General features: G+C 30.7%; 2 protein-coding genes across 3 annotated transcripts in view; one reads left to right on the top strand and one right to left on the bottom strand.

Annotated features, from left to right (window-relative positions):
• Positions 1–9,922, bottom strand: part of LOC109599692 (protein GDAP2 homolog) — a 32,672-nt gene extending 22,750 nt beyond the window's left edge. For both annotated transcript variants that reach the window (XM_049965449.1, XM_049965448.1), the window contains exons 1-2: positions 9,769–9,922; positions 1,620–1,816 (exon numbers count right to left, since the gene is read on the bottom strand). In XM_049965449.1, coding sequence (XP_049821406.1) covers positions 1,620–1,807 — 188 coding nt within the window. In that variant the 5' untranslated portion in view covers positions 1,808–1,816; positions 9,769–9,922. The remainder of the gene's footprint in view (positions 1–1,619; positions 1,817–9,768) is intronic.
• On the top strand, positions 9,663–19,472 carry LOC109599691 (uncharacterized). Its single transcript, XM_020015710.2, has 23 exons — positions 9,663–9,683; positions 11,961–12,098; positions 12,161–12,286; positions 12,339–12,483; positions 12,597–12,979; positions 13,042–13,216; positions 14,325–14,383; positions 14,436–14,570; positions 14,629–14,757; positions 14,811–14,955; positions 15,123–15,505; positions 15,565–15,739; positions 15,793–15,965; positions 17,459–17,593; positions 17,643–17,768; positions 17,819–17,960; positions 18,012–18,197; positions 18,250–18,446; positions 18,499–18,673; positions 18,731–18,900; positions 18,952–19,072; positions 19,126–19,234; positions 19,289–19,472. Exons 1-23 carry the CDS (start codon positions 9,663–9,665, stop codon positions 19,470–19,472), a joined length of 3,732 nt encoding a protein of 1,243 aa, XP_019871269.2.
• Positions 19,473–20,485: the final 1,013 nt, after the last annotated feature.

The raw sequence follows: 20,485 nt of genomic DNA, 5'->3' as shown, positions 1-20,485 counted from the left end.
TTCATGCAACCGTTTCAACGCATCATTATAATTAATATTGTCAACAAATAATTCGTAGTTATGGGAGGGACAATTGTGGGAGTTTCATTTAAATAGAGAAATGTGAAAAGCATTCTAAACTGAATGATGTACGATAATATTATGTAGTTATTGTTTGACACTATCTACTATACAGTGGTAGTCAAAGGTAGGCAATAATTTAGGAAATTAATTGTCATTGAAACTGATATTTAGAAAGCGGTTTTTGTAAGATACTATATTTCAATATTATTGAATAAAAGAATGAAATACTTTTTAAGTTTATAAATTTTCGTTAAATATCGAAGGATTCAGTATGTAAAGATGAGTAAAAAGAAATTTGTAGCAAAGACTTGAAAAACCGAATCCTAATTTTATAGTGATGAATCAACGATAGATTTTGTAAAATTCAGAAAAAGTCGAGGTACTATTTCAAAAATTTAGAGAAAAATTGGCGAACATCGGTAAACAATGTAACAAAATCATCAAGGCAAATTAACCAAGAAATGTATCAAGATTCTAGTGCAGATGTTTCTAATCGAACTGGGAGACATCGGTTGTGAAGCGAGGTCTATTTGATCTGTGAAATCTGTATATCCAAATGAAACAGTAAAATTTGAATGGAATGGAACTAAAAATCAACTGTTAAACACGGTGGTGGAAACATCATAGTATGATGATGTATCTTGTACTGATGCCATAGTAACTTCCGACACTAAAAATTTGTTCCTAGACACCTTTAAAAAATGCTCTTCAAAGATAAGCTCTTAATTTTAATAGGAAGGTCTTCCTCATCTCAGTTTTCCATTTTTTCTTCAGTTCCATATGGCAAAATACATATCTCGTCATTACTTGACTTGAAAATTTCTATTTACTTTGACCTCCGACATTTTCTACAAAAAATGTAAATAGAAATTTTCTATGCTATCACATAATGGCGGGATATGGATTTTGATTTGCCTGTAGATTCATCCAAATAACAATCCAAAAAACACAGCTAAAATTGGTTTTTGGATAAGATGGTGAAGACCCTCACAGTATTCGGACTTAAATTAAAATAATTGAACATCTATGGGAACATCTCAACATTTATTTTGTGTATATGATATTATTCCATACTTATGTCCATGGCCATTTTTTTATTTAAACGTATTTTAATGGAAAAATGGACACTATCATTCACATTTATAAGCACATATATATTCAGTGGTTTATATTGAATAAGAAAAAATATAAAAACATTTACAAAAAAATGAAATGTAAACAAAAAATTATTTCATACTTTTGGCCATCACTGTATTCATTGTTTTAATATCTTCAATTTAACTTAACATACAGAATGATTATATTAAGAAAATATAATTGATAAGACAACCCAAATAGACTATTAAATTCACAATGCTTAATCTGTATGATAAATATTGAAACAGTAAACTACAGATGCATTAACAAATAGTTTATATTCACAATACAACAATTATAATGCACTTAAATAATAAAGCAACAGACCGGTTAGTAAATGTTAGTTAAAAATCCACCACCATTTGTTAGAGCAATTGTTAAAACTCCTTCGATTAAGTAGATGGAGTTTTTTTACTCACCATAAGATTATTTTATGATTAATTTCGGGATCATAAGGGAAGGGGGAGGTTTCGTGCTTGGCCTGACCAATGGCACTGTAATCAGTCAAATTGTGTATGGAGTTGGTCTCGCTCCACCTTTCCAGATTTTGTGGCAGTACTATGTCGGGAGCCACCCCTAAGGGTTCCTGGTTCATTATAATCCGCATGAAGTATACCTAGAACAGAACGAAACAATTTTCAATAAGTTACTCTTACACACACACACAAAAGCTTGAAATGTAGACGCCAGTAAACATTCATTTTGTGAGTTGTATCAAAGCACCGTCGTTGACTGAAGCCTTAACGGGATAACGTAACATGACACATTGTAAACATGATTTTGCGGCATTCGAGCTTGTTGAGTGTCGGCAATCAAAACCTATTTATTGGTGTGTTTATCGGTCGAGTGCGATGATTAGCTCGTTTTGCGTTTTATATCGGAGTCATGGCATTAACGGTGACATTTAAAGAGCCTTTTATGCGCCCTTTACAACGGCAAAAGGGTACATTACATCGCCAACACGGGGGGTGGTAAATTAATAATCCGTTTGCCCTGTTTCGGGGACATTCGATACTTCTGTCTGTCTTGAGCACTTTATTACTCAATTACTAGCCAAAATAATAAACCCAGATGTAATCTGGGAAATGGTTGCACGACACCGTATAATTTCACGGTACGCCAAGTCTATCGTTTAATTTATCCCCGCACAGATTGACGCAATTGTTCAACAATAAGCGCAACTGTGTAATTTATTTTCTATTAAGTACTTTGTTACGTACGTTGTTGCGTGTTTATTATTATTTTACAGGAGGTACACGTCAACCAACATTCGTATTATTTCAGTTTTGTTGGATTTGCATAAGTTTAATGGACGTAGGGAATTTTCGCACCATTCCTCAACGTGATATCAATCTTGCAATCATAGCGACGTCAACCACACCAAGTCATTTGAAGTATAATGGTGTAAAATATTAAGTACTAGATATATTAATTATAGTAATTTAAGTTTTTGACATAAGATTTATTTGAGTTAATTTTAACTATGCTAATTATTTTTTCCCAATGGTATATTTGCTGTATGAGTTCAAAAAATCACCGAAAATGAATAACGCCAAGATCGGCTTAAAATTGTCCTAAAAATGAAGAAATTAACCAATATCTGGGGCAAAATTCTCCTGTAATATCTTTAGAAATAAGTCAATTATTAAACTACTAACAAAAGACTTTAGGTAAATAATCTCATCAAAAAATTGCACAAAAAAATTCCCTCCTTGCATGACCCTTTTAATCATCGTAACGATACATTTGATAAAAAATGGGCTGATTTGGATAATTCTGGACAGTCTTAGAAAAAGATGCATTGGTGAATGGACTATCTACTTCTCACATACTGACTAAGTTTATGAATTCATCTCTTTAGAGACTCAAAGGAAGATTCAAAATGTAATGTGGGATATTCTACCTCAGTCCAGAACTTTCTTCATGTGATTATTATATATTTTTGTCATTACTGTAATTTTATAAAGAAGATCAAAACTGAGATTGCACTTTTATTTAGTTTCAAGAACTCAGAATCTTAGAATCGAATTTGCTTCTGCTTGTATGTTGTTGATTGTCGATGGTTCAGAAAAACGTGAAGTATTTTTCCTAAAAAAGCCTCTTAATTGTCATACAGAATAAATTTGGAGACTTGAAACTGTCTGAACTGTATAAATATATTATAAAAAGTTTTACAACAGTTTTTGGTTCAGGTATTTATTTATATTCCAATGATTTAGAGTAAATGTACTGTGTGAGTTCAATAAGTCACTGAAGATGAACAAGATAAAAGTCGTCATGTAATTGTCATAAAAGTGAAAAAATTAACTTAATTAAATTAAAATCATGGGTAAATTTGAAATCATTTAACTCCTAGAAAAAAGCTAATGCAATGCATTTCCTAAAAAATTGGATAAATGGACATTTAAGTGATATTATCAAAGTTAACCATTTGATAATTGTCTATTCTCTATGAGCCTTTTACTTGTAACGATACATCTGATAAAAAATAGGCTGATTAAGATAAATCTGGTCGATTAGAACTACGAGGTGAGGCTGAAAAAACTTGTGAAATACTCGTTAAAAAAATTTTTAACCTAAGAAAGGCTCCTGATGAATGGACTGTCTACTATCTACTAACTTACTTACAAAGACGAGCTTCTTTAGTCAAAACGTTCTGCTTCTTCATGATAACCAAGACCACATATCGTTCTAAAGACTCAAAAGAAGCTTCAAGTTGGAAAATGGGTTGCTCAGCCTCATCCACCATGTTAGTCTAGATATTTCTTCATATAATGTTATGACAATAAATGATTTAATTCTAAAAATGAAGTTAAAACTGAGGTCGACCTTTTCTTCAATTTTAGGACAAGTTCTTCACAGTTCTCTCAATTTTATGCAGAATCATTTTAGAGACTTGTAACTATCTCAACTGCACAAATATATCCATACAAAGTGTCACACAATTGTTTATTTTTCAACGTACTCGATTGTTTTATTTTTATTGAAACCAACTAACAAAATATGATGCAGTATGCATACAGATTATCTATTATATGTTAATATAATAATGTTCAAATAGTAACGGTATATTATGAAGGGCTAATATTGATTTCGGTTGCTTGATAATTATGTCACCAAAATTGAATTTCCCCTTCATTTCCAGCCATTTTAATTGCGGAAAATTTATCGCACGCGGTTTCATTAGTTCACGTTGAGTGTTGTTGTTCGAGGGAAATGTCGTTGTTGTATTATTACACAAAACGAGATTTAAAATATCGTTCGCTTAGACCAATGATGTGAAAGAGATAATTCTATTTGCAGCTTATTTACCAATTTAAACAAGGCATATTTGTGTTTGAAGTTTCAAATTAAATGTTTCGAATTTAATTCTATTCAAACCGTTGGTATGAAAATGTAATTGTTCATTGTAGAAACCATGTTTAATGGATTATTCGATAATAAAACAAATGAATTTAAACGACAATTATGATATATATTTTAACATTCGATAGACAAAATTATGTGTAATTAATTAGCTATTTGTAACTAAAACAATAGGGTAATCCATTTCAAATTGAATGTAAAACTAATAAATATAAAACCACTTTGAACAATACATTTAAAATAACAAAGTTTAAATTCTAATTAATTCGATTGGTCGATCTGGAGACAATAACATTGGTAAATAATAAAAAAGCTACTTTTACAATGAACAAATAAACTAACAAAATACTTGTATCACCTAAAAAGGGAATTTAGAATAAAATATTAATGGACTTGCATGTTATATAAAGAGAATAACTAAAATATTAATTGATCGCCATTTCAGAAACAACCTAACAAACAATTCCCAAACGTAGATTGCGGCATAATTAATCGTATTATAACGTGAATCATATTCGATTTGGGACATGCGAACAATCAGGGTTAACGACACAGACGAACGTGGTGGCGTCGCGAACGATTCTATTTTTTCCCTTGTGCACAACCATGTGAATTTCATTACAACACTCGCGTAATTTATTAAGGAAGAACGGTTCCTTCAATTTCCAATGGCAGACATAAACCGTTAATATTTAACTAGTTTGTGGATCGATTCCGCCATGAAAATCCTGGTTTAATAATCAAAAATCAGAACGGAAATTACACACAATTACTCTTTTTACTAAAAATCTGAGTAATATGTATAATAGTGGCCATAATTATACCAACTTATTAAAATATATTATAAATTTGTGATGTACTACTTAAATTAGATGCCATTATCTATAATGTTTATTGTTTTTTCTGTTATTGTTGTGCCTACTACGAAATTTGTCAATCTAATTTTAGTTTTCTAATAATTGCGTACTTTTGTATTTTTCTATGGACAAAATTATGGGAACTTTTCCTTTACAGTTTTTTATTGCTCTTTATGAATTTTAGTCGCTTATTATATTATTTAATATTTAGTAGAAGTGAAACTGTAAGAAAAATTATAACTCAGTAAAACTACATAAAAAGTGATACCGAATGAAATTAGGTGGCGGTTCAATTATGCAATTTAATTCTACTTATTGAAAAAAAGATGCTCATAATAAATGTGTATAAACGATCCCAAACACAAATCTTGCCCGTTTCAATCTCTAGATGGTGACTTAAAACTTTTAAAACTCTAAACTTTATAAATATATCATAAAATGTTCCACGATAGTTTTTAATTTAGGATTTATTCGAATCAAGTGTGAGAGTAAATTTTCTGTGTAATTTCAAGAAATCCTTGGAGATGGACCACGTTAAGGTCATCTTGAACTCGTTCTAAAAATGAAGAAATAGCCTGATTATTAGATTACTAGAAGGAGAAATCAGGCAATAAATTTCATTAAAAAACTGGACACATAAATAAATTGAATGCAACGCAAATGAGTGACGGATTGCAAAGCATCCATGTTTTGTATTGTCCCTTCCAATCTTTAGACATAAACATTTTAGAAAATAGATTCTTCATTAAAATATCGTTTCAAAACTAAAGGTGCTATATTAAAATACAGCCCAATTCAGAAAAATATATGTAACATTTTATAGAATAAATACATAGTTATTTATATATAACTATATTAAACAATATAAGTAAATTAAGACAATGACCACCACTGTATGAAATTAAACTTATGTTAAAAATTCATTGAGAGACGTAATTTAGTTCAAAAATACTGGTTTCTCTTGAGCAACGATTACCATATGCAAATGGATTGTAACGCCGCTTTTACAATCGGACACAAACGTACAGGCGTTTCCTAACTGTACATCGAAATGTAATTAACGTGACTGAATTAAAGGGAACTATTTCAGTGGAAAAACATTGTTCCAAACGATTTTGTTGCGCGACGAATGTGCCATACAGAAATAGTTTGTGTCCAAGTTAGTTTTAATTTAGTCGCTGCAAATTTAGTTATATTTAGAATATTTACATAGTTTGAATTATTCCTAAATTAATTTCACATGATATAAAATTGTTTTCACAAAAAGGAACGTCCCTGCAATAAAATTGAACGTGAATTATTGACACGTAAAGAATACATACAAACGTTAGAAAATGAATGATTGAATAGCAGTCGAGTCCGGCGGAATCAATTTCACATATGACAGATCAAAGGATGAGCGTTCATGACCTACATTTTAAAGGAGTTTGGAACACGATGATCAGCGCTTCGAAGTCTATATTATTACATTTTTTACTATTTTTAACAGATAAGATAATATTTAAATTTTTAACGATTAAATGTATCAATGAATAAAAATGTTCTACCTAAATTATAAATCATAATTTTCACAACTTTACGACTATTTTTTATTTTACCACATTACAATAAAAACAATAAAAAACGATTAATTTTTACACCTACATTTTTTACTATACCTTTCCCATACTTAGTAACATTGAAAATAGAACAGATACATCCAATTTCTGTAGTATTTAGTATACAGTTTGAGGTATTAGAGAGTAAATGATTAGAAATTCAGACAAATAATTAATATTCATCAGTATCATTTCTTTAAACTAATAATGAGTTGGACCTCCACCATGATCCAGACACTTATTGACTCGCCTTGGCATTGATTCACATCATTCCATGCCACCGGTGACAAGTCTGGAGATCCTGCTGGCCATGGCAACAAATTTACATCAGAATGTAGGAAATATTCTAAAGTACCCATTGTAATATGAAGTCGGGAATTACTTTGTTGGAAAACTTGATTTTGACTAAACTCAAAACAACTACTTTTTGGCTGTCATACATACAAGCAATGCCACAGTCCAACAATTCGATATACAGATTCTTCATAAAAAATATGATTTTCTCCTTTTTCCGACTGTCATGTCGTCAAATATCTGGTGTCATTACTGGAGACAGTAAGAAACATATCCAAAACGTTGGATTCTAGGGTAAACACTTGGCATGGTAAGAGGGCTTACTTTTTCTGTAAACCATTGTACGAGTGGTTACAGAACGATGTCGAAAGCGTGGCTCAAACTTTTTTAGGTCAAACCCTCAAACTGTTGAAGACAGTGCTTCCGACTCCGGTTCATCCAATTTAAAATTGCCACAATCGCCTCTTTTAAACTAATAATTCACACTTATCAAACAGATTTAGATGATAAAAATATAAAATGAATGAAATAATCTATCTAATCATTTTTTTTTCTTCATGGACCTACTAAATATTATCAAAATTAGATCGCCTGATCTATGTTTTCTACTTCATGTGTCATGTTAATCTATTTCATTTTTTTACAAAATTTTATAATAGTAATTAACATTTTTACAGTTTATTCCATTTTTTATAAATTTTGGGTAAATTTCAAAAATTTTCAAATAATTTTACAATAGAACTGGACTTTCGTTATTTACTTGATAACAATTTTTTACAGATATTGATGAGATACAATTTTTATATTTTGCGATGTGTATTTTCCTGCTAATTTTAAAATTGTGACCTAGTAAAACAACTCGACACGGGTGAAAACTGGAAAAAAAAATCAGACGCCGCACATTTCGAGTGGTGCAAAGTGGAATGCAAAAGTCGTTCCAAGGGTGAATCAATCTTGGACGGGTTTAATTTTTAACGAGGTCGCTTGTTTCGGTCCTCATCTTGTCCTCCGTTAAAAAGGCTCTCATCCCACGGAACATAGAAGGTGAATGCACTGTAATCGACCAATATCTTGGCCACAATGCAACGTCGAGGTTGTGTTTGTGTTTACGCTCGAAGTGTATCAGTAGTGCGATAGATTGTTGTTGTTAAACGTTTGACCCGCGGGTCCTGATTTCACTGAATCGTGTAAGATTCAATGCGATAAAAAATGTTTACGCACAAGAATTTGGAATCCTTGAACGTTTCCTCAGCATCGATCGGACGATTAAAGAGTAACACGGTACATGATGCATTTACGTAACGCTTTTATAATTTAAAAGGGAATACGAAAATAGAACGGTTTCAGAAGTATGAAATTGTCGTGGGCGGAATCGATATTTTATTCTTGGCCATGTCTTGCAAAATTGTCTCCGCTTGAGGGAAAATTATCTCTTATAATAGAGACTGAAAAGGCAAGAAAACCTATAAAAAAATGCACTTTTATGACAACATGGAGAAACAGAGTAAAATTCATGAAAGAGCAGATTGTGGACTTGATGAAAAATTCTTAAAATGTTTTCCATGAACTGTTTAGAGTTTTAAAATTAGTTCATACACATTTTTTAAGGCTGCACAAAGATTTATAACATCTAAATGTTAATATTTAAGTATATTCTTATACATATTTGCTGTCATAAAATATCAAATAGAATAAATAAAGAAACAAGTTAAATAATATTATTTACAAAACTTTGTTATTAAATAAATATAAATATTTTAAAAATAACTATAATAAAATCCTAAAATATTAATTGTTAATTCCCAAACAAAAAAACAAAAAAAAATACCTAATTATATGATTATAATTATTAAAATTTAAATTGAAGAAGTGTAAAAATTAGAACTTATGAATTATTAAAAAAAGCAGGCACATAATTAAGATAATTGTAAATAAGACAAGATAAATAAAACTTCTTTGTTTGTTGCAACAAAGAACGTGAATAAACAATTTTGTTGGAAATCTGAGAGTATCATTTATAAATGGTTTCTAATTAACTCCTTGAAATCCTCATTAAAAGTTAGTAAACACGATATCAACCGGTTTCATGAAAGACATACATATTCAAATTCTCCAGTTGAGACACCTGTACTTTGTTCCACACTACACGGACGCACCTTTCATAATAAACTATCAATTATTTCTCTTCTATACTCCACTGTTATTCCATTACTTCAAACGCTGATTACTTCAATTTTCCCACTGGACTAACTGGTTATTTAGTAATGAAAACAATGCAATTCAAACGAATGCAAAGACGAAAGTACAAAAATAGCGAACCCAGCATCCCGTTCGAAATAAAAGCGAAATGATCATCGACAAGGGCAAGGTCAATCAAAATAGTCCCGCGGTTTAGGGATGGGATCCCCCGAATTGGATCGTAAAACGATGGTAGTGACAGGAAAGGTGCTCACCTTGTATCGAAAACAGCCAGCGTTTACTCAGTTTAACAACAATACCATAACACTTCCTGCTAAAACAACAATACACACACCTACACCAACTGTCAAAGTTACACAGCGAGTGACGTTTCGTACGGTTCGGACTTGGTGCGCATCTGGCGCAGGAACTGACACGATCTTTATTGTGATGGGATTAAAGTCAATTTTGATGTCGCGATTGTCTAACAGGAAACTTTACAAGTTGTCGAAGCGACTTCTGTAATTTCAATAATGTTCATTTTGCAGTTTCCGTGAAATAAAGTTACTCGTATTTACAGTTTCCTGTAATTTGTACATTATACAGTTTACAGTTTTCTGTAATATGTTTGTGAATAAGGAACAGATTAAATTGTAATTAGGAGAATATTTTTATGATATCATATCTGTGTAATATATTATCAGTCATACAAATGAGAAAAAAATCGAAATGATGCAAGGTCTTATTAAATTAATCCCTAATAATGCAAAAAGTATAAAGTTTCTTGATTTTGAATTTTGATATGTCTAATTATTTTATTTGGCAAGTTTTACAAATATTAGATTGTTTTAAAAATATCAAAAGATATATGTGCATTATCACGGATATGATTAAGAAGTTAATTATTTAAAATTCGATATAGATGAGACCATTTTAGTTTTGGAACATCAAAATGTAAACATATTTTAAAAATTAATACCTTTTATATGAAAATTAATTTATTTTTCATTCCATTAGATATATTTGTACATTTTTTTGTTATTGGATAGAAACAATCAAATTATAAGTTATAGTTAATAATAATATCAAAATAATTTTATTGTGTATTATAAATATATAATTTATTATTAATAAAAAAAATAATATTCGATTAAAATAAAAAATTGGACACAAGTATTGGGTAATATCATATAAACGAAATAAGTTTATTTATTCAAATCAATCATTTAACATCAATTTTTTTCTATATAAGGTTTCTTCACAGTTATGCGTCCAAGTGGGGCTACTTCACATAACCGATGTCTCACAGTTCGATTAAAAACATCTGCACCTAAATCGATATCCGTCTGATACGTTTATCGACATTTGTATTTGTTTTTCAAGTTCCATTGTTCTTTTTAGAAATATTTATTTCTTATTATTTATTTTATTTTATTGTATATATATATTGGATCTGATTTCTCGGCTTTTTTGATTAATAACTAAATAATGAAATTCTCGAGTCTTTATATACAAAAAAGAAATCTAAAAGATCTAAGTCAGCTACCCTCTAACAACTTGCATATTTTTTTCCTTAATTTAATTAAAAATACCAACCGAATTATTATGTACAGAAATCATTCTTAAAATAAGTACAAAAAATATTTCTTAAAATGTTCCTTTAATGGATGATACATCTCATGAGATGTGTGGATGATCTTTAATAAATAATCTGCAATACTGATACCGCCTTTTTAAATTACATTAAAAATGTGTTAATTAATATGTCTGTAAATTTGTGGCAATTCACCTAAAAAAGATTAGTAATTATTTTCCAGATAATAAATAATTCTACGTAATAAACCATTTGCTTTGTTTATTTTTTAAATCTTGTATCTTTATTGTTTTAAAATGTTATTGTTATAATACTATAAAAATACTATAACAAAAAAATCATAACATGTCTTCCTTATGTTTTATGAAATTATTAAATACATTGTGCAATTTTTTTATATAAATAAATATTCGTGAATGCTGCTGTCTTTGTTCTCCAAGTTTTCAAATGTTTTTGAGTATGATTCTCCAATTTTTTCCATACCGCAACAATAAAAAATAATAAACGTCTGATCACCACCATAAAGCAATTAAAATTTAATTAAAAATACAATATAATAAAATCGTTAAGAAATACACCGCTTTGTTATTATCAAATCAATAATTGTTTCAACAAAATCAGATGCAACCCCCACCTTGCAGAAATTAATCATGAATTAACTATAAATGTTCTACAACTCATACTAGCAACATCAATTCGCAAAACAACAATGAAGAAAATCTATATTATTTTGAATTCTGGAATTGTTATTATTGTGGTGGCTGCCGTTTTGGCGACTGTTTTAGTTCTTGTTTTAAAGGATGACGATACAGAAAGTGTATGTTTTGTTATATTGTTTATGTTATAAAGTCTATAAATTTAATTATTTTTCAGTCTCTGCCACCAGAAGTGGAGCTCAAAAATGGAAAAGTTTTCGGAAAGATTGAATATTCCAGACACCGTAATGTTGCGTATTACTCCTTCAAAGGAATCCCATTTGCTCAACCTCCAGTTGGTAATTTGAGGTTTAGTGTAAGTCATCCATTAACTAATGCCTAAAATTAACTACATAACTAATATTGTTTTGATTTTAGCCGCCAGTACCAGCGGAACCATGGAATGGAACACTGAATGCAACAGAATACGGTTCAAAATGTGTGCAATTTTCTGGTTCAGGAGGATCAGAAGATTGTTTGACAATCAATGTTTTCACTCCAAGTGTAAGTTTAAAAAAACTTTTATGGGCGTGACTTGATTAATTGATTTGTTTAGCTCACCGAGAAAAATTTGACTGTGATGGTGTGGGTTTATGGTGGAGCCTTTATTGCGGGAAGTGTTGATTATTATACACCCTGTACTATTATGGAAGAGAAAGATATTATTTTAGTCACTTTTAATTATCGAGTAGGAATTTTCGGTATGTATTATTAGAGTTTTTGAAGCCTAATATATTTATTAAATTTTTCAACCAAATGTATAAAAATGTATTTTTCTATTATATATTAATAAGTTATTTTGATATTCAATTAGGTTTCTTCTCAACTGAAGATGAAGTCGCTTCAGGTAATCAGGGGCTTAAGGATCAAATACTAGCTTTGAAATGGGTACACGAGAACATCGCACAATTCGGAGGATCTCCCGACAAAGTAACTCTGTTTGGAGAAAGTGCCGGAGCTGCATCCATTTCTTATTTGCTCCAGACTCCACTAACAACAGGTTTATTTCGGGCAGCGATTATGCAAAGTGGGTGCACTTTAAACCTGTGGAGTTTGGGGAGAGGAAAAAAGAAAGCCTTGTTGGAAGCTGCCAGAGTTTTGGGAATTGAAGCAACTGATTCGCCCACTTTATTAGAGGAGTTCAGGAAAATACCTTATCAAAATTTGAGTATAACAACTAGCACTGTTGATCTTAGTGTAAGATTCAGTAACTTATTTTTGTATTAAACTTTATTAAATTAATATATTTTTTTCAACAGCAAATGATTACTGGCAATCCGTTTAATGGTTTATTATTTAGTCCATCAATTGAACCTGAAAGTAACGAAGCTGTAATAACTGGAAGCAGCTATGAAAAGATGAAGAATGGCCAATTTCAGCAAGTACCAATGATTGTAGGATTCAACTCAGAAGAAGGACTGATGTTTTATGACAGTAAAATTATTATCTTTTTCAATAAGAAAGAAACTAATCAACCTATTTTTAGGTTTGGATGTATTCCTTACATATCTAATTACCTACAAGTTATTTCCGCAACGATTGGTACCGATAAGCATGAATGTTCAAGATGATTTAAAGAGAAAAGTAGGTACAATCATCAAATCCGAATATTTTAAAAGTAGCTTTAACAATACGGAAGAAAAAATGGAAGTCACAAGAGTAAGTACTTAAGCGATAATAAAAAATCGGTCCCTAATTAATTTATTTTAGTTTATTAGTGAGCACCAATTCGAACGAGGTATTCATAAATATGTAGAATTTAGTTCTAAATATGTACCAGTTTATTATTACAAATTTTCTTACTATGATGGTGACAGAACTATTCTTGGTAATTTTAATTCAATGAATAAATGAATAAAACTAGAGAAAAATTATTTTAATTTTTGTTTTAAGGTGCTGCTCATGGTGAAGAGTTGGATCATTTATTTGGTGCAGAATATTCATCAATAACCCCAAAAATGGTGAAGTTATGGACAAATTTTGCTAAACATTTAAATCCAACAGTGAAAGTAGATTCTAAATTGGAACATACAACTTGGTTGTCGTACAACGAGAGCAAAAGTTATTTGGATATTTCGACATCTTTGAATATCATGACGGGTGAGGTATATCCCCGAATTAGTTTTTGGGATGATCTCTATAAAGAATATGGAAATGAACCCTTTGATACTTATTAAAATAGGTTTAAGTTATTTATTGTAATATATAATATTACGTACTGTGATAAATTGATTTAATAAATTAAATAATGCATAATTTATTGTATTAGATTGTAGTTGTGGTAGGTTAAAACTATCATAAATTTATAAAACAACAGAACTGAGATAATTAAGAAAGATACGGAAAATAAGCCCCCATCATTGTCTTTTTGATTATCATATTAAATATCTAAATACTTTATGATAAAATCAAGGGATTATGTTGTTGTTAGTAATCTTAACACACATATATAATGCAAAAATCAATTTAAACTATTCACTTACTATATCTAAAATGAGGAAGAGTTATATTATTTTGATTGGTGTTGTTTCCACCCTTTTAGTGGTTGCTGTTATAACCACCGTTTTAGTCCTTATTTTAAAGGATGACAATGAAGAAACTGTAAGTTATATATTTATATTTTTAAGCTAAATAAATATTTAATTTTTACCAGACACCACCAGAGGTCACATTGAAAAATGGGGAAGTGTTAGGAAGTATAGAATATTCACAAAATCACAATGTTATGTTTTACTCCTTCAAAGGAATACCATATGCTCAGCCTCCAATTGGGGATTTAAGATTTAGTGTAAGTTACTCTAATATTTAAAATTTATTTCATGGCATAAGTATTCATTTGAATTTAGCCACCATTACCAGCGAAACCATGGAATGGAACCTTAAATGCAAAAGATTACGGTTCTAGGTGTGTCCAATTTCTGACTCTTATTGAAGGATCCGAAGATTGTTTGACTATCAACGTATTCACTCCAAGCGTAAGTGTTGTTAAAATATTTTTGAATTTAACCTGAGATATTTGTTTCTCCAGCTCACCAAGAGAAACATGACAGTGATGGTATGGGTACATGGTGGAGCTTTTATTTTGGGAGAAGCTCGACAATATCCACCGGATACTTTTATGGAAGAAGGGGATGTTGTTTTAGTGACTTTTAATTACCGGTTAGGAATTTTTGGTAAGTATCTCTACCTGCGCAATTAGAAGCAAAAATATCTTTATCAGTAAGCATAATAAATAAATATTGGCCAGAATTAATATAATCGATTGTATTATATTTTTATCACCGACATCACCCAATATTGATTCTTATCAATTAATATTTTTTATCGATCGATTATCTAGGATTCTTCTCAACTGAGGACGAAGTCGCTTCAGGCAATCAAGGGCTTAAGGATCAAATTCTAGCTTTGAAATGGGTCCAAGTAAACATCGAACAGTTCGGAGGATCCCCAGACAAAGTGACCGTGTTTGGAGAAAGTGCAGGATCCGCATCTATTTCTTATCTACTTCAAACCCCTTTAACAACGGGATTATTTAGGGCAGCGATTATGCAAAGTGGCTGCACTTTAAATTTGTGGAGTTTGGGAAGAGGAAAAAAGGAAGCCTTGTTGGGGGCTGCCAGAGTTTTGGGAATCAATGCAACGGATTCGCCCACCTTATTGGAGGAGTTCAGGAAAGTACCTTATCAAAATTTGAGCGTTGCAACTAGTGTCGTTGATGTTTCAGTAAGTAATGATTATATTTATTATTGGTCAAAAGATTAATTAATGCAATTTCAAAACAGAAAATGTTCCTCGACAATCCCTTCAACGGTTTATTGTTCAGTCCATCAATTGAACCTGAAAGTGACGAAGCTGTAATCACTGGCAGTAGTTACGAAAAAATGAAAAATGGTCAATTTCAGAAAGTACCAATGATAGTAGGTTTCAACTCAGAGGAGGGTCTGATATTTTATTCTGGTAAGATATTTGAAAAAAATTTAATTACAATATAAAACAACGAGTATATTTAGTTATAGAACTGCTTCTCACCTACAATGTATTATATACTCTATTTCCCGAACGATACGTCCCAGTAAGTATGCACGTTGAAGAAAGCTTGAAGAAGGAAGTAGGTAGAATAATCAGATCCGAATATTTTACAAACTTCCTTAATAAGACTCAAGAATCAATCGACCTCACGAGAGTAAGTTAAAAAACTTGTAATAAAACATTTGATCACAAATAATTTTATTTCAGTTTATTAGTGAACATCAGTTCGAAAGGGGCATTAATAAATACGTTGAATTCAGTGCAGAATATGTACCAGTATATTTTTATAGATTCTCTTATCATGATGGAGACAGACATATTCTTGGTAAATTTACGTGAAAAGTTAAAATTTTATTAATAATATTATAAATTTAAAGGTGCTGGTCATGCTGAGGAATTACTTCACTTATTTGGTCACCAATATTCAGATTTGACACAAAAAATGGTAAAGCTATGGTCAAATTTTGCAAAATATCTAAATCCTACACCAGAAGTGGAATCTAAATTGGAACATACAACTTGGGTGTCATACAATCTTAGCAAAAGTTATTTAGATATTTCGACAAATTTGAATATGTTGACGAGTGTTGTAAATTCTAGAATTGATTTCTGGGATAACTTGTATAAAAATTATGGAAACGAGCCATTTGATACATATTAACATAGAGTATTGCTGAAATGTTAATCTAGATGATGTTGTATATCATGGTAATATTTTTGTACTGTGTACAATATATTCATTAAAAAAAACTGTGTTTAATTTACCCAGTAATTATAAATTTAGATTTGTAGATGGGCAAATTTTTAAACTAGTGTAAACATTTATAAAAAATTAAACTATAGAGTTTTGATAATAATCTGCAGGTTATATAGATTTAATCTTAAGTACACAATAAGTACCCACAGTATACTTAAAATAATAAATTATCTTAGAATCTAATCATAGTAATATAATTTTTTGTTAATTAATAAAAGTTATATTTATTAAACTGGAGATTGTATAAATATAATCTTAAATGGCTACCCACTTGAAATAACCTATTTTCATCTAATCATAAAAATCTATTTTTTATTATAGATCTATTTTGTTTGCGAAACAAACAAAATTTATTTATAAATCTGTTTAATAAAAATACTAATTTACAGCAAGATTATTTCAATTTTCATTAGTTATTCTTTTAGATAATTCATGTACGTTTAATATAAAATTTGTATCATTATAATTATTATTATGATAATTATTGGTATTATTTTCATTTGGGCCATTTTCCGAGTTAATTACAAATTTGTGTTTTCTATTTATTTATTATTTTACTTGAAGCAGCGCCCAGAAAGAATGGCAAGGAACTCGATGACTTCCAGTACATTTAACACAAACAATGTGGTCGGAATTTGAAATAACATTTTAATTAGTATAAATTAGATTATTTTAAAATAATAAACGACAAACAATTTTAATCTTGTCAGATCATATCTGCATAATATATAACGTGTGCCACAGGGAGACTGATAGTTCTGATCATAATCATGTTTAAGCTTTTGTTACTTACTTTGGGATTAACCTCTGTTCCGGGGTTTAGACTGCGAAATCTTAAGGTATGTATAAAAAACATAGAATTAATTTTTAAAATTAAATATTTATTTTAGGAGCCTCCAGTTGTTACTATTAAAAATGGGCAAATTTTGGGGACGAGTGAAATTACAAGTAGGGAAAGTAAGGAGTACTTTGCTTTTAAAGGAATTCCATATGCCAAACCACCTGTAAAGGAACTAAGATTTAAAGTAAGTATAATAAATTATTTTGCCTTATGATTACTAATGTAAGTTGTAGTCTCCAGTCCCAATAGATAATTGGGAAGGAACTTTAAACACCACACAATTTGCTAATTATTGTATACAAGTAGCTGGTAATGGGGGAGTTGAAGATTGTTTGTACATAAACGTTTTCACCCCCGATGTAGGTATAAATAAAATTTTATACGAACAAAATTACATTCTTTATTGCAGTTGGAAAAGAAATATCTACCAGTAATGGTGTGGATTTATGGAGGAGCCTTTATAACGGGAAAATCAAATAATTTTCAACCAGATTTTTTTCTCGAAGAGGATGTGATAGTGGTTACCTTAAACTACCGGATTGGAGCATTAGGTAATATTATATAAGGAGTTGTTTTAGTTCGTTCTTTAATTTTATTTTTAGGTTTCTTTACAACTGGCGATGAGGTTGTGTCAGGTAATGCAGGGCTAAAATATCAAATTTTGGCATTGAAATGGGTACAAGACAATATTGAATTTTTCGGTGGAGATCCCAAAGCTGTTACTGTCTTTGGGCAAAGTGCTGGTTCCGTTTCCGTGTCATACCTATTGCAGACAGAACTGACTACAGGTAAAAAAATTAGTTGTTTAAAAGGCACAGACAAGAGTAAATAATTTTGTAGGATTGTTCAGAGCTGCGATTATGGAGAGTGGTTCAAGCTTAAATCTTTGGGCTCTATCTAGAAATAAAGAGAAGATAATGAAAAATGTTGCCAAATTTTTCAATATTACAACCACTAACAGTCAGGAAATGGTGGACGGATTACAAGGAGTAAACCCTCATTTTCTAACTTTAATTGGCGATTTAGCAGAGTCTGTTGTAAGTTAAAATGTTATGATTCTATGAATCAAGTTTAAAAGTGACACTTTAGACAATGGTTCTTGGGAATCCCTTACACGGTCTTTCGTTTAGTCCAACGACAGAATCTGAAGTAGAAGGTGCTGTCGTGACAGGACATAGTTACGAAAAATTAGTGAATGGACGTTTTCAAAAAGTTCCAGTTATTTTAGGCTTTAATTCAGAAGAGGCTAACATGTTTGAAGATGGTAAATACAAATTTTAACATTTGAATCGTGCGTCTTTGAGTTTTTTAAATTTTATAGAGACAGATTTGGTGAAATTTTATTTGCTCGGAAACCAGATTGTTACAAATAGATTTACTCCAATTGATATGAACGTGGACGAAAGCAATTTCGATCTAGTTGGTAAACTTATTTATGACGAGTATTTCCCGAAAGGAATGCTAAACTCTTCTACATCAGATATATTCAGGGTATAGATCTAATAATTTTCTAAATAATTTTATATATTAAATAATTTTTAGTTCATCAGCGAAAGTCAATTCGAAAAACCCATTTACAAAATGGCCGAGCTGTATTCAAAACATGTTCCAACCTATTTTTATCGTTTTTCATACTACGAAGAAGGATCTCATATAGTTCCAGGTATAAATGTTTCCAATACTAACACTAAATACATATAAACATTACATTTTTAGGAGCTGCACACAATGATGAAATGTCGTATCTTTGGGCAAACGAAAACAGACCTAATCATCCATTAACTAAAAAAATGGTGAAACTTTGGACAAATTTCGCAAAGACTACGTAAGTTTAACAATTATTTCTTGATGTAACATAAAGTATTAACAAACTTTTTAGAAATCCTACTCCCGAAGTTGATGCTGCTTTGGATAACGTCCTTTGGGAATCTTTCGGGCACTCGAATAAATACTTGAACATCGATGAAACTCTCGTTATCACAGATAAAGATGTTAATACAAGAATGAAGTTCTGGCACGATTTGTACGAGAAATATGCGAATCCGCCTTTTGACACTTATTGATTCTTTAACTTTCCTGTAGAGAACATTTATTGAATAAATTTTATTATTCTTTTAATAGGAGTTTTAAATTCAATTCACTGAATTCTCCCAAAAAATGGTCATATTAAATCAAATTTAGTATTCCTTTATCGTTTTATATCTACTAGTGATAAATTAACAGTAACCTTGTTTAAAATGTAATTATTGAGGATTTATAGATATGAAACAAATATTTATTGTTTTATTGGTAAGCACGCGACTAATGCTAATTATAAATTATTATTACTTGTTTATCAATTTATTTTTATTTCATACAATAATTACATTAAACAGTTCTATTAATTGGAAGGTACAAAATTATAATTATTTCAGGGCAATTATATTCAATATTAATACTTCATTTCTAATAGATTATTATTAAAAAATCAGTTTCCTATTACCTGAAAAAAATCTAAATTGTTTCATAGGTAAGCACGCGACTGTTGCTAATTATAAATGATTATTACTTGTTGATTAATTTATTTTTATTTCATACTATAAGGTGCTTGAATAAGTTCTCGCTGTTTTTTTGTGAAAATCAATGCTTTATTTACACAATGTGGTGCACAACACGTCACTCAAAGTACAGCCCATCACAAGACACTACTTTTTCCCATCTTTCTGGCAACAAATGAATGCCTCGTCGAAAAAACGAAACGTCTTTTGCGGCTATCCAAGCATCTATTCACATCTTCGTATCTTCATAAGAACGGAAGCGCTGTTCAGCCAGGCCATGTGCCATTGAACGGAATAAATGAAAATCAGAAGGGGCCATGTCCGGTGAATATGGCGGGTGGGGAAGAACTTCCCATTTAAGGGTTTCCAAGTATGTTTTCACCGGCTTTGCGACATGCGGCCGAGCGTTGTCGTGCAACAAAATCACCTTGTCATGTCGCTGCTCGTATTGCGGCCGTTTTTCCTTTAGGGCTCGGCTCAAACGCATCAATTGCAGGCGATAGCGATCTCCCGTGACGGTTTCCTTTGGTTTGAGAAGC

This window comes from Aethina tumida, chromosome 3 (genome assembly GCF_024364675.1).
Source record: "Aethina tumida isolate Nest 87 chromosome 3, icAetTumi1.1, whole genome shotgun sequence".
In the NCBI taxonomy this organism is placed as follows: Eukaryota; Metazoa; Arthropoda; class Insecta; order Coleoptera; family Nitidulidae; genus Aethina; species Aethina tumida.
Note: the sequence above shows the minus strand (reverse complement) of the source record. Positions and strands in the feature narration are given on the sequence as shown.

Excerpts from the sequence above, each read along its gene's own strand:
- LOC109599691 (XM_020015710.2), top strand. The coding sequence starts at position 9,663 with ATGATCATCGACAAGGGCAAG. Across the intron at positions 15,506-15,564 it reads CTAGTGTCGTTGATGTTTCA|AAAATGTTCCTCGACAATCC; the intron begins GTAAGTAATGAT and ends ATTTCAAAACAG. Across the intron at positions 18,674-18,730 it reads GGCTAACATGTTTGAAGATG|AGACAGATTTGGTGAAATTT; the intron begins GTAAATACAAAT and ends TAAATTTTATAG.